At 35.6% G+C, this 16761-nt stretch overlaps 1 protein-coding gene across 2 annotated transcripts in view; it reads left to right on the plus strand.

Annotated features, from left to right (window-relative positions):
• Positions 1-16761, plus strand: part of PHF20L1 (PHD finger protein 20 like 1) — a 114366-nt gene that overhangs the window by 77394 nt on the left and 20211 nt on the right. For both annotated transcript variants that reach the window (XM_044669213.1, XM_044669216.1), the window contains 2 exons: positions 5079-5243; positions 13822-14003. In XM_044669213.1, the coding sequence (XP_044525148.1) occupies positions 5079-5243; positions 13822-14003 (347 nt within the window). The remainder of the gene's footprint in view (positions 1-5078; positions 5244-13821; positions 14004-16761) is intronic.

A 16761-nucleotide genomic window follows, 5' to 3' on the forward strand; every position in this document is an offset into this window, starting at 1 on the left:
TCTCCATCCTAAAGTGCTTTCTTAAAGGTTATTATTGATTTTTTTAAATGCTCTCTTTGATGAGATTTTTTTCAGTCTTCATTATCTTCAATTTCACTATAGCATTTGTCACCATGAGTCTCTTTCTCAATCAGTAAATGCTTATTAAATGCCTACTATTGCCAGACACTATTTTCAGTACTGTGGACAAAAAGAAAGGTAAAAAGATAGTATTTTTTCTCAAGGAACTTGATCTAATGGGAGATACAGGATGAAAAAAGCTATGTATTTTAAAAAAAAAAAAAAACAACTTATCCATGATGAATAGGAATAATCAACAGAGAGAAGGCACTGGAATTAAAAGCAATTAGGAAAGGGTTTCTGTGGAAAGTGAAATTTTAGCTGGGACTTAAAGGAAGCAGGAGGTAGAAATGAGGATCCAGAGCATTCCAGGCAGTGGGTACAGCCAGTTAAATTACCCCAAAATAGGAGATAGAATGTCTTATATTAAGAATAGCAAGGAGGCTAGTATCACTGAAAGAGAGATAATAGTGTCACTGGTAGGGAAATACTAATGTCAGTAGAAGAATACTTGAGGGAAAGGGTACTATAAGTTGTAAGAAGACTGGAAAGATCAGAGGGTTCAGGGTAAATATTATAAGGTGCTTTGAATGCCAACCAAAGGATTTCTGTTTACTACTGGAAGTCATAGGGAGCCACAGAAAGCTTATAGGTTGGGGAGAGAGGATGAGGCTGCGTTAACAAAGTCACTTTTATATGGCTTAATGGAGGATAGTCTGGAGTGGGGAGAGACTTATGACTGGCAGACCAAATAGCAGCATATTACAGTAGTCTAGGGTGGGATGGCAGTATCAGAGAAGAGGAGCATATGTGAGAGATATTACAAATTGAAAATCAACATTCCTCAACAAAAAAAAAATGAGTATGTGGGTTAAGAGATAGCAAGAAGCTGAAGGTACACTTAGGTTGCACACTTGGGGACTGGGAGGATGGTTTGGATGGGGGAAAAGTTTAGGCAGAAAAATGATGAGTTCAATTGTAGACATATTCAGCTTATGATTTTTACAGGACTGCTAAGTTAAGATGTCTAATAGGTACTTTGGAGGTTAACAAGGAGGTTAGGCCTGGATAAGTAGTTTTGAGAAACATGAAAACCCAAAGAAAAGAGAGTATCAGGAAAGAGATCAACTGTGTGTCACAGGCTGCAGAGAGTTAATGAAGGATTAGAATTGAAAAAAAAAAAAAAAAACACTTCAACTTGACAGTTAAGAAATCATTGTAACTTTCCAAGGAAGAAGTTTTGGTTGAATAATGAGTTCACAAACCAGACTGTATAGAGTTAAGAAAAGAGTCAGAAGAAGAAGAAGTAGTGGAGGCACCAATTATAAAAGTCCTTCTCAAGGACTTTAGCCCCAAAAGGCAGGAGAAATATGAGAAGATTGAGGGGATGGAATGATGAGGAGGAGGTGAAAGAGAGAGTCCTATGCAAATGACCTCAGTTTTTTTACTAAAAGGTGAGGTTCTCAGCTGAGATAATGGAAGGTGTGGGGCAGAGACTCGGGTTTGAAGTGGGATGAAAAAGATTTGGAAGTGCTACTATGTTTAGTGGAATAGTGAGTTAAATTGTGAGGAATAAAAGGATTTCCTGGCAACATTGAGGGCCCAGTATTATAAATCTTAGTGAACCCAGCCAGAATGATTGCATTATTATTTCCACATATGTTCAGCAAAATTGGTGTAGGCTTGGAAGCAATGGATGGCAGGAGTGATCCTAAATGTTCCTTCTTTCCTCATCATCCCTGACATTCCTCTTTCTTGGTTGTCCTTCTTGTCTGACCACTTGTCAGTTTCCTTTGCTGGATTGGGATCTATTTTCCTATGCGTACATATAGAAGTCCTCCAAGGATTTGTTAAAGTACAATTAGATCATAGACTTAATAGTTGTAAGAGATTTTAGAGGACATCAAGTCCACCCCCATTTATTTTACAATTGAGGAAATTGAGACATGAAATTAGAGGACTTTTTGTTGGTCACACAGTTACCAAGTATCTGAGCTGGGATTTGAACCCTGATCTTCCTGACTTCTAAGTCCAGTGACCCATCCATTATACCATGTCACCTCTTCCTGGAACCCCGTTTTTTTTTCATTTTATTTCCTTTTCTCTCTTTGTGATCTCATTAGCTCCCATACTAATTTCTATAAAGATGATTCCAAATCTGTATATTTAGCTATCATTTATCATCAGTTCCAATCCTAGCTGCTTGCTGGATATCTATATCTGTTTGCCCCATGGGTATCTCAGTTTGAATATACACACTCCTCCCCCATTTTAACCCCCTGTTGAACTAATTCTACTCAATACTGTCTTCTTTACTTGAATTCCTTGCCCTATTATCATATCCCCCAAAATGCCCTGACCAAGCTACAAATTTATGTTATTCCCACCTTTGGCTTTTGCTTCTATTTTGGTACTCCTGTGTGGAGCTGAAAAAAAGTCATGAAACCATATTAAAACTATTGATTTCAAATTTATGTTACATAATCTCAACTGATTGCTCATTAAAGCAAGGCAGTTGTTTTATACCTCCCTTATTGATTCACTCTCCCACTGACTATAGCAGCTTTTCCAGATTTTTTTCATTCCCCTTCAAGTTTCCTGTGGCACTACCTGCCATCCACCTCTACTCTTTCTCCTGGGGAACTTGCCTTTTATTTCCTCAAAATATTACAACCATTTTCTGAGGGTTGCCTCTTCTCCCCTCCTCCTCATTTCAGATTATTCAGATTTCTTCCAATATTTCTTCTCTTTCACCCTCCTTACATAAAGAGTGACCCTTCTTATAGAGGAAAGTTTTACTCTATATACCTTTTATCCCATTCTAACCCATTTCTAGAGCAGATTGCTCCCTATATCATCTCACTCACAATAATCTTCAGTCTCTCCTGTCTACTGGCTGTTTCCCTGCTATATCTATAAACACTCATGTTTCCGCTATTCTTTTTTTTTTTTCTTCCACCTTAGAATCAATACTATGTATTGGTTGATTCCAAGGCAGAAGAATGGTAAGGGCTAAGCAATGGGGGTTAAGTGACTTGCCCAGGGTCACACAGCTAGGAAGTGTCTGAGGCCAGATTTGAACCTAGAACCTCCTGTCTCTACACCTGGCTCTCAGTCTACTGAGCTACCCAGCTGCCCCCATGTTTCCTTTGTTCCTAAAAATCCTTCACTTGGTCTAACCCCATTTGCTATCATCCTATAACTCTTCTCCTGTTTTTGTTGAAACTCCTTGAGGAGATTGCCTTTAAACCCTGCTTTTGCTTCTTTTCCTCTCACCTCTAAATGCTCTACAGCCTTACTTCTAACCTCATCCTTTAACAGAAACTACTCTTTTCAAAGTTACCAGTGGCCTTTTACTTGCATATTTAATGATCTTTTCTCAGTCCTCATCCTTCCTTGTCTCTGTAGTCTGACACTGTTGATCACCCTCTTTTCCTGGATATTCTTTCCTCTCCAGATTTTCATGATACTGCACATTCCTGGTTTTCCTACCCATCTAACTGCTTCTCAGTTTTCTTTGCTGGGTCTTTATCCAAGTCACCCATTAAAACTATTTCTCCTGAATTCTCTCTTTTCACTTTTAATTGGTGATCTTATTAGTTCCCATGAACTCAGTTATCATCTCTATAACAGATTCTCATATCTGTTTATCTAGTCCTTACTTCCTGCTTACTTCTGGACTCTCATCTCTAACTACCTACTGGAAAACTTGGGCTGGATTTCTTACAGACAGTTTAAACTTAACATATTCAAAATTGAACTCATATTTCCCCTCAAATATTTCTCTCTTCCTAACTGCCTTATTACTATTGAGGGTACCACCATCATTCTAGTCACTCCGAATTGCAACTTCTCACTCTCACCTCGTATCCAGTCAGTAATTAAGTGTCCTAACTTAACAACATCTCTTATTTTCCTCACCTCTCCACTCAAATAGCCACCACCCTATCATATTACCTCATGCTTTGGATAGTAGAGTAATTTACTGTTTGCTTTCCTTGCCTTAAGTCTTTTTACATTCCAGTTTATTCTCTTCTTAGTTGTAAAAGTTATCTATTTAAAGTGCAGACTATATCACTACCTTGCTCAATAAATTCCACTTTATTGCTTCTAGGATCAAATATAATACCATGCTTTTGGCTTTTTAAGCCTTTCACTTTGTTTTTAGTCTTACATTTTATTCCCCTCTACATATTGTACAATCTAGAAACACTGATCTTCTGATTCTTAGCATACAACACTCTGTCTTCTCAGTTTTTGCCAATTGTCCCCTGTGTTTGAAATGTTCTTCCCCCTCTTCCCCTCCCCTTTGCTTCCTGGATTCCTTGACTTCCTTCAAGACAGCTCAAATTCCACCTCCTTCAAAAAGACTTTGCTCTGCTTATGCCTTTCCTCTGAGATTACCTCCTATTTACACTATATGTTTCTTGTGTGCATGTAATTGTTTGCATATTATTCCCCCAATTAGAATATGAGTTCCTTTAAGACAGAGATTTCTCTGAGCTCAGGTCATTTTTTGTTCCTAGACAACTTGCTAGTTACTCTAGTGGCATTTACCCTAATTACCAAAAATTTCATGATACAGAACTTTTTTTCATGAGTACTAAACAGTTAATGGTTTCCATTTTCTTCATTCTATTAGAATATTCTCTGATCTAACCCCAAATTATGGAGAAATTAATAGTAGCATTCCTTAGAGTAAATTTCTAGGTGGTCTGGAGCCACATATCCTCTTAGTCTGCTTTGCTTAAAGGCAGTTGCTAATGACAAGAAATTTGGATCCCTATTAAAATTTATTATATCTTTGGACAGAATGCTTCAGAAGCCCTTATTTCATGCCTGATCATTTGGTAAGTGATGATCTGATTGCTCATCATTAACTAGAGAAAATTACACAATGATTATATTTCGATTGTATGTGACAATGACTTGAGCACCTACTTCATAACATCATTATGATGACTCTTCTCGGTTGCCTGAGAGTTTATTAAATTATTTTTTGATGTCTTATGTTGCAGACTATTCAGACTATGAAGACAGTTCTCTAGAATTTTTGGAAAGGTGCTCCTCTCCACTCACTCGGTCCTCTGGGAGTTCTCTGGCTCTGCGAAGCATGTTCACGGAGAAAAATACGTCATATCAATATCCAAGAGCTATTTTATCTGTTGATCTTAGTGGAGAAAGTATGTTCATTTAATTGTAGGCTGCTTTTTATTTTAAAGCTTTAAAATTACTATATGTAGAATTGGGACTAAAATAAATAAGAGTCTATTCATTTAATGAATTCAGCAAATATTTTCTGAGTTCCTATTGTGTGTAAAGCACATAATTTAAGAAGTGAGGATCTAATTATATGACAATAATAGGTCACATTTATATTAGTACTTCAAGGTTTGCAAAGGAATTGTTGTCTGCATAATTTAATTTGTACTAATTGGAATAAAATTTATTTTCAAATTTTATAATGCATATAATAATCTCCACTAAGGTCCCTATTTCAGCACCTCATTATGGCAAGATTGTGATCCTGGATTCCAAAATAGATTAAGTCTGTAAAATTCTTTCATACTGTTGTCTGAGGAAAAGCTTAATTAAATTTATAGAAAGACCCTCACTTTGAAGGCTGACCAACTTCTAATGGTGATAATTCTTTTTGGCCAGAGCTTTTCATCATGACTCTAGTATAAAGTATGAAAGGATTTTAATCCCTGGTGAATAGAAGTTGTACCCACACTGATAAAACTAGCTTTTTTTGATGTTATGAAGTATATAGAAACCTGACCATGGGCTCTAAAACTGTTGATGTTTTGTTGTGACATAATATGGATATGTGATCAAATCAGATACAAAACAAGAGTCAGGAAAGCCTAAAATAATTACCAGAATTTCAAATTCAGAGGAGAAAAGATTAGGAGACTCTAAAACTTGAACTCAGAAATGTAGTCTATCTCAGCTCATATCTAAACCTTGCATCTCCTCTACAGGAGCCTCAGAAATGTTAACCTCTGCTTGAATGCCTGCCAGTTGTCAGGGAATTTGCTACTTCTTCAGGCAGTCCATTTCACTTTAGGGCAGTTCCAAATGTTTGGAAATTCTAACTTTCATTGAATTGAAGTCAGCCTCACTTCAACTGCCAGCCATTGGCTCTTGTTTTGCCTTTTGGTATCACGTAGAAAAAAATTCTTATCTCATTCACATGGAGTCCTTTAATTTTACCCTTCTATAATCTTTTCTCCAGGCCATATGTTTCATGTTCCTTCAGTTATTCTTTGTTTCAACATAGCCTTCAACTTGTCTGGTGGCTAGGTGGTGCAGTGGACAGAGCACTGGACTTGTAGTCAGTGCTGAGTTTAGATCCTGTCTCATCGTTTATTAGTTTTATAACCCTCCGCAAGTCATTTAACTGCTTTCAACTTCAGTTTCCTTATCTGTAAAATAGGGATGATAATAATAGCACCTGATTCATGTTTATTATGAGAATCAAATGATGTTACATAAGTGTAAAGCACTTTGCCAACTTTAAAGTGCTATAGAAATGTCATTATTGCAATGTGAACCAACTGAACACAGTATTCCATGTATCATTCTAAAATTAGTGCTTCCTAGTAGGTGCTCAATAAATATTTGTTGAATGAATAAAAGAAAAGAATCAGAAAACATAGAAGTAGGTATCTTGTCTAAATCATATAAATTAATATAGTTAATTCAGATTATTACATATTTCCATTATCTCATATAGGGCATATTCTGCAGTATGAGTAAACTCTTTCCTGGGTACAGAATTTTTGGAGATCTTTTAGGCTATTGGGTTATAATTATACTTCCAGGCAGTCAGGCCTCAGGGATTTGAAAAAAGTTGGAAAGGTTATACTTTTATTATTTTATTTATTATCAAATGAATCACTCAAAATTATTATTAACAAATAAGTTAAAATGCAGGAAACTCAACTTATGCTGCATTCATTAGCTCACCACAATTCTGTCTCATAGACAAGTAAATCACTATCTGAGTTAAGGTAAATATTTTAAAACTTCCAGGCTACTGTGTCATTTAGATTACAGGCAGTCCTGAACCTACTTAAAAATGGGTCAGAGTACAGAATTTCATTTTTAAGTTGACATTTTGGAACTCAAAATGATTCTCAATTGAAACTCAATGATAGATGTAGTGATTATGTTCACTGTCCAAAAAAATCCATTTTAATCCCTATTATAGCCAAATGATAACATTTTATTAATCATTCTATACAACCCAATCATTACATGTACCAAGGTTTTCATGGGTAAAGGAATTATAACATTTACCAGAAGTCAAGTTAGTAAACGTTTATTAATGCTCACTGTATGCCAGGCAGTATGCTAAGCACCAAGGAAACAAAATGCATAAAACAGTCCCTGCTTTCAAGGAACTCACAGTCTAACAGAGGATAAACACAACTATGTACTAGTATAATATATACTTAAAATATTAGAGATGATCTTAGAGAGAAGGTACTAACATTGGGAAAGACTTCTTGTAGAAGGTAGGTTTTAGAGCTAAGACTTGAGGAAAAGATGAAGAGGAGAATTCTACGCCTGAATGCCTTCTGTGAAAATGCATGAAGTTGGTTGGGAGATGCAGTTCAAGGAATAGCTGGAAGACCAGCATCATTGGGTGGCATAATATGTGGAAAGGAGTAGAATGGAAAAGGACTGGAAAAGTAGGCAGGATCCAAGTTATAAAGGCCTTTAAAAGTCAAACAGAAGATGTTATATTTGATACACGAAATAATAGAGAGCTACTGGGAATTTATTTAGCAAAGGAGTGTGATGTGGTGAGAACCACACTGTGCTTCCCTATGAGTGACTTGGAGAGGTGAAGGTAGGGTTGGAAGTTCCAGAGATAAGTTGGTGATGAACTAAGGAAGGACCAAGGCATCCATAGTGCATGTTGATATACTGCTACCTTTTTTCTTAAAACCCCAGAAGTTGACCTGCTTTCTTGTTCCACTGCCTCTACTTGCTTCTGATCAATTCAGTTTAATTTAATGAACTTTTATCAAACACTTCAGTTCAAGGTATTTTCTAATGATTCCTTCCTTAGCTCAATAAATAGAATATTCTCATGGTTACCCTCTCCTATGCCCATGGAACAAGAATATAGGTCTTTGAAGTCTTGTCAAGTTTTTTGTTTTTTACTATTAATAATGACAAACTAGACTGTTTAAAAGGTTTTATTGCCCATATTTTTTTTCATTTAGTCTTTGGAAAAAAGCAAGGCCTAGATAATTATAGTGCACAGAAGCCTCACCATACTTGATGCTTCTCTTGAGCTATTTATTGTCTACAAAAAATGAAGTGGATACTCTTGGTAGGAAGGGGGAATGATAAGAAATGCATTGAGTCTAGGTTTTTTTTTTTTTTTAAGTTATTGAGGCATCTTACTCTTTGCTACCAGAAATCTTGCCACAGAAGTGTCTTGAACCAATATTGGTATTGTAATATAGGATTTTTACATTGCCATGATAAGTGATAAGTGAGACCAAATTTCAGAGTTGAGGTTCCTAGTAACAAAGGGTTCTATAGTGTCAAGGAAACATGATAAGGAAAGGAAGAGGGAAAAGAAATTCCAAGCAATAGGAGATAGGAAAGAAGAAGAGTCCTATGATAACCCATGAAAGTTGGCTTTCAGAGACATTATAGATTATATAGTTGTGCATAAGGGGTACATGCAAACTGATAGTAGCTAAGTCAGACTTAATTCTTGCCTAGCTTACAACCTAGGGTGTAGTTTGCTTATCTAGTAGAATTCACAATATTATGTAATTTTATACCATCAATGGTTTTATAGATGGAAGGGACATTCACAATCAGATGATCCAATTAATTTTGGTGAACAAACAGACCCAGAGAAGTTGCAACTCTTTTGAGATTACAAGGCTCAATGATACCAAAGAATCGACTCCAAATTCAGTACTCTTCTTTATATGCCACATTACTTCAAAAAAATTTAGTTTGGAGGTCCCAATTGATATTCCTGACAGTAATTTTAAAATCACATATAATTGTTAAGATTGTTGGTTCTTTCAACCCTCTTGGGGGAAATATTACCCAAAATATGTTTTAAAGGGAGATGAGAAACAAACAATTCATTATTGACTATTGACTCTGTTTTAATATTCTTCCCTTTAATGTTATGTAATAAATGTTTTTTTTTTTTTTAACCCTTGTACTTCGGTGTATTGTCTCATAGGTGGAAGATTGGTAAGGGTGGGCAATGGGGGTCAAGTGACTTTCCCAGGGTCACACAGCTGGGAAGTGGCTGAGGCCGGGTTTGAACCTAGGACCTCCTGTCTCTAGGCCTGGCTCTCACTCCACTGAGCTACCCAGCTGCCCCCAATAAATGTTTTTTTGTATGCAGTGATGATTCATAGCCTAACCATGATCTATTTTAAAATAACCTGTGTATTTAGCCTGGCCAGTGCAGGTAATAAGGGTACATAAATCAGAGGAAGTTTATGACTTAAGTATAGCAGATTTATTTCAATCCTTTATCTAGAATGGCACATAGTAATACTGAGCTTGGTAGCTCAGCAACTCAGAGCAGCTCAGTGGCCACTTTTCTTTCTTTTCCCATTGTTTTGATTTCTTTCTTTTCTTACTCCTTTTTTGCTGTGATTGTTGTAGCAATTCCCTGATCTCTGCTATCAGTGCCCATTGAGGGGGGGTAAGACTGGTAAATAGATCCTCCCTTATTACCCCCTTTATTGGCACTTTTGCTCAAGTGATAATCCCCAAGGCCTGTCTGTCCCATCTTCCCTGCCCCTTCCCTCCTCTACTCTTAGGGCTTCTTCTCCTACCCTCACAGTTTTTTTTGGGAAAGCACTTGACTTTCTTGTTTTCCCCATAACTCTTTCTACATTCCTTTGTATTACCAAAGATAAAAGTATCTATGTGCATTGAGCCATCTTTTGTATAGATGAATGAGAAAAACAAAAATGTACTGGATTATAGGAGGAAGCTTTTTGTCCTTTATTATTTGACAATATTACTTTCAGGATTTGTTTCACATCTCTATTTAGGGGAGAAACTGAACTTTTGTCTTCTGCCCACGAACCAGAGTGGAAAGAGATAGTTTAGCCAAAGAATAAACAATTCCCAGATTATTCCCAACACAGTGGCAGTGCTGATCTAGACCTTACATTTTTGAGTTTCTATTTATCACCTCAGTCCCTCAATCCTGTTGTACCAGGGCACAGGAACTACAGACATTGACAGGGAGCAGAGTCCTGTTTCCAACAATAGAAAGGAAAGAAGGATGAGAAGATCTGTCCTAGGGTGGATCAAATGGTTCTGTAGTATAAAAGTATGGTACTTTTGTGGATTAGCCTTTGGAACTTTGTTAGTAGGTATAATACTGTTTTTATGGAAAAGCACATTCTTAATTCTAAACAGTTTACAAAGTGTATAAATTGGTGATTATATGTATTGATTCCAAGTTTTTGCCGATCAAATAAGGACTTATTGGTGTTCTGTCAGAAACTCAAACTAGTCATGCTATTAGCTGTTAATACATTTCGCTGTTTTAAAGTTACATTTATCTGTAATTTTATAAATGTATATGCCTTTAGTTTAGTATTTTGGTAAGTTACCGTCATTTTGTTTTCTCCAAATATCTCAATTATGTACTAATTTTTTTAAAAGGATCAACAGAGGCACAAAGTAAAGCATGTGTTAATTCTTAAAATACATAACTTTCAGCTTCCTAAAATGAAATATGAAATACTATAAAAAATTGAGACCACGAAAACAAAAATTATGACCTTAGGATATTGTAGATAAAGAAAGTGATATATTTGAAATGTTGGCAACATGACTGTTGATTAGTTTCACTTCAATTTCCATTTTATCTTCTTAATGATGGGATGAGAATTTTATTTATACCTTGGGTAAATCCTAATTTGAAGGACTATATCATGGAAAGAAAGTGAGTTAAACTCCACAGAAAGATAAAGGGGAGATAGCAATGCTATGTTATATGAAAACAACGAGAAGTGGTATGATTTTGTGGATTAAAAGCCAGTCTTGAAACCAGGAAGCCCTTCTTCAGGTCTTCCCCTCTGACACATACTGGCTCTATGACCCCTAAACAAATCACTTAACTCTCAGAGATAGACAACTCTCTGTGATCATAACTTGGAGAGAATATGAAGTTCCCTATACCAGTGAAATAACAGATCCAGTCCCTAAATAAAGAAGAGAAGGAGGAGGGAGGGGTATCCTTTCTTGTTTAGAGAAAATAATATTAGGCAATTTTTAAGGAAATGACTTTTTTTAAAAATTAGAAATATTGCATTTTAAGGGCCTAACACTCCATTCCACATAGTAATTCCCTCTAACATATAACCTTCTAGCAATAAGGAATCAATATGCTATATCAGTCAGCACATTTCCATTATAGATAACTGATTGTTAGAGTTCTGATTTGTGTTTGATTTGGAGTTGGAAGACTTGGGTTTGTACCCCACTTCAATCACTAGTTGTGTGACCCTGGGCAAGTCACTTAACCAGGCTATCTTTTTCTTCATCTTCAAAATGAGAAGACTATATTCAGTAATCTCCAAAGGTTCTTCTAACTCTACACCTATAATTGCTATGAAATTTGTCTCCATCCATTGCTCTCTAGAAAGACAGAAATCTAATTCCAATTTCAAAAGTCTGTTCTTATATAGAGGAAATCAGTGCTTTAGTGATTATATCAGGTAATATAGTAAATTAGAAGTAAAAGGCATAAAATATAATGATGTATATTGTGTAGCTATGTGAGTGTGTGTTCTTGTCCCTTCCCCAATTAATTTCTTCTTTAAGGTAAACAATCCCATTCTTTTTTTTTTTTAATTTTTTTTAAACCCTTAATTTCTGTATATTGACTTATAGGTGGAAGATTGGTAAGGGTAGGCAATGGGGGTCAAGTGACTTGCCCAGGGTCACACAGCTGGGAAGTGTCTGAGGCCGGATTTGAACCTAGGACCTCCTGTCTCTAGGCCTGGCTCTCAATCCACTGAGCTACCCAGCTGCCCCCTAATCCCATTCTTTTTTGATCCTCTTGTGACATGGTTTTGAGCTTCATTGCCATCCTCTTTGATATGTTTCAGTTTGTTAAGGTCAGCATTAAAATTGTAAACCCAAGAACTGAACACAACAAACCAGATAGGCTCTGATGGCACAGCAGTACTGTGGAACCATATGCTTCATTAAGTCAGTTGCACAAGAATGGAGACTTATCTTAATAGTAATTTTTTGAAAAAAAGACTTGGGCGTCTTCATTGACAGAGCAGCCTTTTTGAATGGGTAGTGTTTTATCCAATTTTTTAGTTATCTCATGCTCATGCCCTCAAGATTGATATTTTCAAAGTCTAAAAGTTACAAATAAGAATATTGAACAAATTAGTAAAGCGTTCTATTGAACAACACCAGAGATTCCTTTTCTCCCTTCAAGGTTTCTATCAGAATGATTACTTAGTATTCTTTAGGTTGTTGTTTAGCTAAAACACTGATATCCAGCTCATCTTTCACTTTTTTTTTCCACAAAAATATTGTGAAATATTTTGTCAAAAAAAAATCCTTGCTGAATTCTGTATGCCTTAGGGTTACCACTAGCATTATAATGGTAATCCTAAAACATCCAGAATTCAGAATTTGCCAATTTAGTAATTCTAAAGCTCTGTGATTACTTCAGTGTGATTATCCCCTCCACCTGCTCTTCTATAACTTAGTACCTGGTTTTTAGGAATTACTACTGCCAAAGTTTGTTTATTTGTAGTTAAACTGGTGGTGAGACTCTCTCATTGTAGATAGACTGATCCTTCAATAGTCTGTCACTAGGCTCATTCTTCAGTCCTTTCTAAATAGGCTTTATAAGACCTTGTGCTCTGCCAGCCTAGTTTTCTAAAACACTAGATCATTTCCACAACGAGACATTAGAGTAGGACTTAAAGGACCACCAGCCTAATAATCCTAACAAAAAAAAAAAAGAAAAGAAAAAAAAAAGAAATGATATTAGTTTTCACTGATACAATGCTGGCCTCTGGTATATATGCCACATCCTTCTCTAAGGGATGAAACCATCATTCTAAAAACATACATAGACTTTTGAAAATCAATCATGGCAACACTTGTTCATTTCCTGTTTTTATACCTTTCCCATTTTTGGGTTCTTTGATTACATCTGTAAATTATTTTGATATTCTGGGAAATAATTCTGGATATTTGAATCTACCTAAAGCATGTTAGTACTCCTTATTTCAGCTGTCTCAGGTTTCATATCCTTCTTAATAATCTTTATTTTACAGTTAACCTTTTGAAAATTATGGTTCTTGCTAGAAAAGATAGAAGTGAAAAATCAAGTTCTTCTTTCTGGCTGTCATCTTTCATACTGTCAACTCCAGAAAATGGATCTATTTCTTCTTACATTATTGTTTTGAATATAATTAGTCTTTTATAGAAATAGATGGTCATTTTGTAGCAGTACCATCATTTTGGTATCTGAAGCCCTGGTAAAGAAAATCAAACCATTCATAACCAATGTGATCAGATACTTCCTATGTGCTCCTTTCTCTCTCATTGTTTTCCTTACATACTTATATATTTATTAGTTTATTCACTTTCTATTCTTCCATATTCCCTTAAAACCATTATTCTGTGAAATATTTAGGTGTTCCTGGAAAGAACACTTCTATAAAAATGGAAAATATGCTCATAGACCTTTCCTATGTTTTTTAGACTTATCAGATGTTGAGTTCTTGGATGACTCTTCAACTGAAAGTTTGCTTCTAAGTGGGGATGAGTACAATCAGGACTTTGATTCTACCAATTTTGAAGAGTCTCAAGATGAAGATGATGCCCTTAATGAAATTGTCAGATGTATTTGTGAAATGGATGAGGAGAATGGCTTTATGATTCAGGTAATCAGTTGATTATATATTTTTAAAATCCTGAATATTCTTTCAGATGTTTGTTTACAAGTTTATTGCAGTCATCTTTTGCTAACTACTATTTTGTGTATGTATATATGTATGTGTGTGTACATATGTGTATGTATGTATATATTTCCAATTAATTATTATACAAAAGAAAAACAATAGAAATCAAAGAAATTTCTTCCATCAGGTAAGTAGAAAAGTCCCTTATTTCATAGCCACAGTCCCACAGTATGGGGTAATAAATAGAGAGCCAAACTTGAAGGCAGAAAGACCTAAGTTCAAATATTGTCTAGGTGAGAAGGGAATTTGTATTTTGATTTGATCAGTCAGGGATTTAGATTTTCTTTCCATTTGTTTTGAATCTGGGTCAATCAGCAACCAGGAAATTGGTTGGAGGTGGGGTGGGGGGTGGGTGAAGGGATTGGCATATAAAGTGAGACCCAGCAAGAAGCAGGGGGGTGCTATTTTCTGAGTCTGAGATTTGGAGACAGACACTGAGTTGTTAGGCTCTCAATTACTAGGCTAGGAAATTCTTTACCTCCTTTCTATATTTCTCTCTTATTTTCTTTTTCTTACTAATACATCTAGCTACTAACAGTCTTATGCCTTAAGGGTTAATTAAAATTTTTGGCACCCACCCTTTCTAACCATTACACCTCTAAAACTTACTAGCAATTTGATCATGGATGAGTAAGTCAACTTTTCTAAACGTGCCTCTTTATCTGTAAAATAATTTTAATATCAACTTGTTGTGAGGTTCAACTGAGAATGTGCATGCAGCAGTTTGCTGACTTTGAAGGCCTACATAGAAGTCAGTTGTTGCTTTTGTTATTAGTTAGCATTTTAAATCTACATTTTTATGGAAGGTTACACTGAAGGTAAATACAACAGCATGCCCTATTCCTGTAAAATTGCTCTCAAGTGCTAAAGAGCTAAGGATATCACAAAGGCCTTTAAAAAAGATATAGTTTAGGGAAAAGAGGATCAAAAAAAGGATGTGATAACTGCCCAAGGTGAATGACATGATACTAAATAACATGGGACAGAGGCTAGACATAAATGTTTAGTACTTAATTTGCTTCTATTTTCTCTGCAAAGGAGAATGATCTTTGGGACCAGAAAGAATAGAACAAGAATGACTAATTGGGAGTTCGTGATTAAGAAAAGAACACAATAGTAAGAAAGATCCTAGCTGCATTTGATGAGGTCAAGTTACCAGACCAAAGGAATTGTATCTTCAAATATTTATAGACCTGACAGATGTGATTGATGAGCTATTGTCACTATCTTTGAAAGATCATGGGGAATCAGAGAGACATGACAGATTGGAAAAGAATAATAACCTGCTATGTAAAAATGGGAAGAGAATGGAATCAAAAATTCTGAACCAATAAGCTTGAATTCCTGGCAAAATTCTGTGATACAATTTGACAAGGTTACTTGCTAGATCAGGGGAATTGTGGAAGACATCATTTATCTTATTGGTTGGTTTTAGTAAAATTTTTGACAAAGCTTCTTCTTGCTATTCTCATGGTTAAGATAAAGAGATGTGGGCTAGATAATAGTATAGTTACATGAACTAAGTACTGATTAAATGGCCAAATTCATTTGTGGTTCTGTGCTATCTATAGAAAAATACCTTGTGGGATGCTGCTCTGTATTATTAGGCTAGGAAATTCTGCACCTCCTTTCTATATTTCTCATTTTCTTTTTCTTACTAATAAATCTAGCTATTAACAGTCTTGTGCCTTAAGGGTTAATCAAAATTTTTGGCACCCGCCCTTTCTAACCATTACACCTCTAAAACTTACTAGCAATTTGATCATGGGTGAGTAAGTTAACTTTCCTAAACGTGCCTCTTCATCTGTAAAATAAGCATTTTAATATCAACTTGTTGTGAGGTTCAACTGTACTTGACTCAGTTTGTATTCAATCTGTACTTGACCCTATCCTATTAAACATCTTTAATTTTGACTTGCTTACAGGCATAAGGTCAAGTTTTTTGATGGCATAAGGCTAGGAAGAGATATCCAACATATTAGGTGATAGAGACAGGATCCATAAAGATCTTGGTAAAATAGAATATTGACTGAATCTTAATATAGTGAATTAAAAAAAGATAAATACAAAGGCTTATGCCTGGATTCCACAAATCAGACTTCCAAAGCAGGGTTAAAAAGCATGTCTAGGATTAGATGTTAGTCTTTTTATATTCTGTCAAGATCTAGAGTGTAGGGTTCTAGAGGCCACATTGTAGGAAGTGTCTTTAGAAAGCATAAAAAGGAGAGCACACAGGAAAATGGAAGGCATCTAGATCATGCCATATGAAAATTAGGTGAAGACTTGGTGAGAACATAATAGCTATATTTGAAAGACTTTTATGTAGAAGAGAGATTAGATTTGTTAGACTTGAACCCAAAGGCCAGGATCATATGCAGTGTGTAGAAGTAGGAAAAAATATCACATACTGGCTATGATATGAGGAGGGGGAAATCATACCAATTAGAGTTACCCAAAAGAGGAACAAACTGCTTTAAAGGATAGTGTGTTTGCCTTTGGTGAAGTTTTTCAAGTGAATAATCCCTTGTTAGGTTTGGAATAGAGGATGTTCTTTCTTTCTTTCTTTTTTTAAGATATTGGTTAAACTGAATGGCTTTTGTAATCCCTTCCAACTCTAATATACTCTGGGAGTCTAATGCTAAAATTAATTCCATACTTTTCAAAGTTTGGTAAGGCAGAT

This window comes from Gracilinanus agilis, chromosome 1 (genome assembly GCF_016433145.1).
Source record: "Gracilinanus agilis isolate LMUSP501 chromosome 1, AgileGrace, whole genome shotgun sequence".
NCBI lineage: Eukaryota > Metazoa > Chordata > Mammalia > Didelphimorphia > Didelphidae > Gracilinanus > Gracilinanus agilis.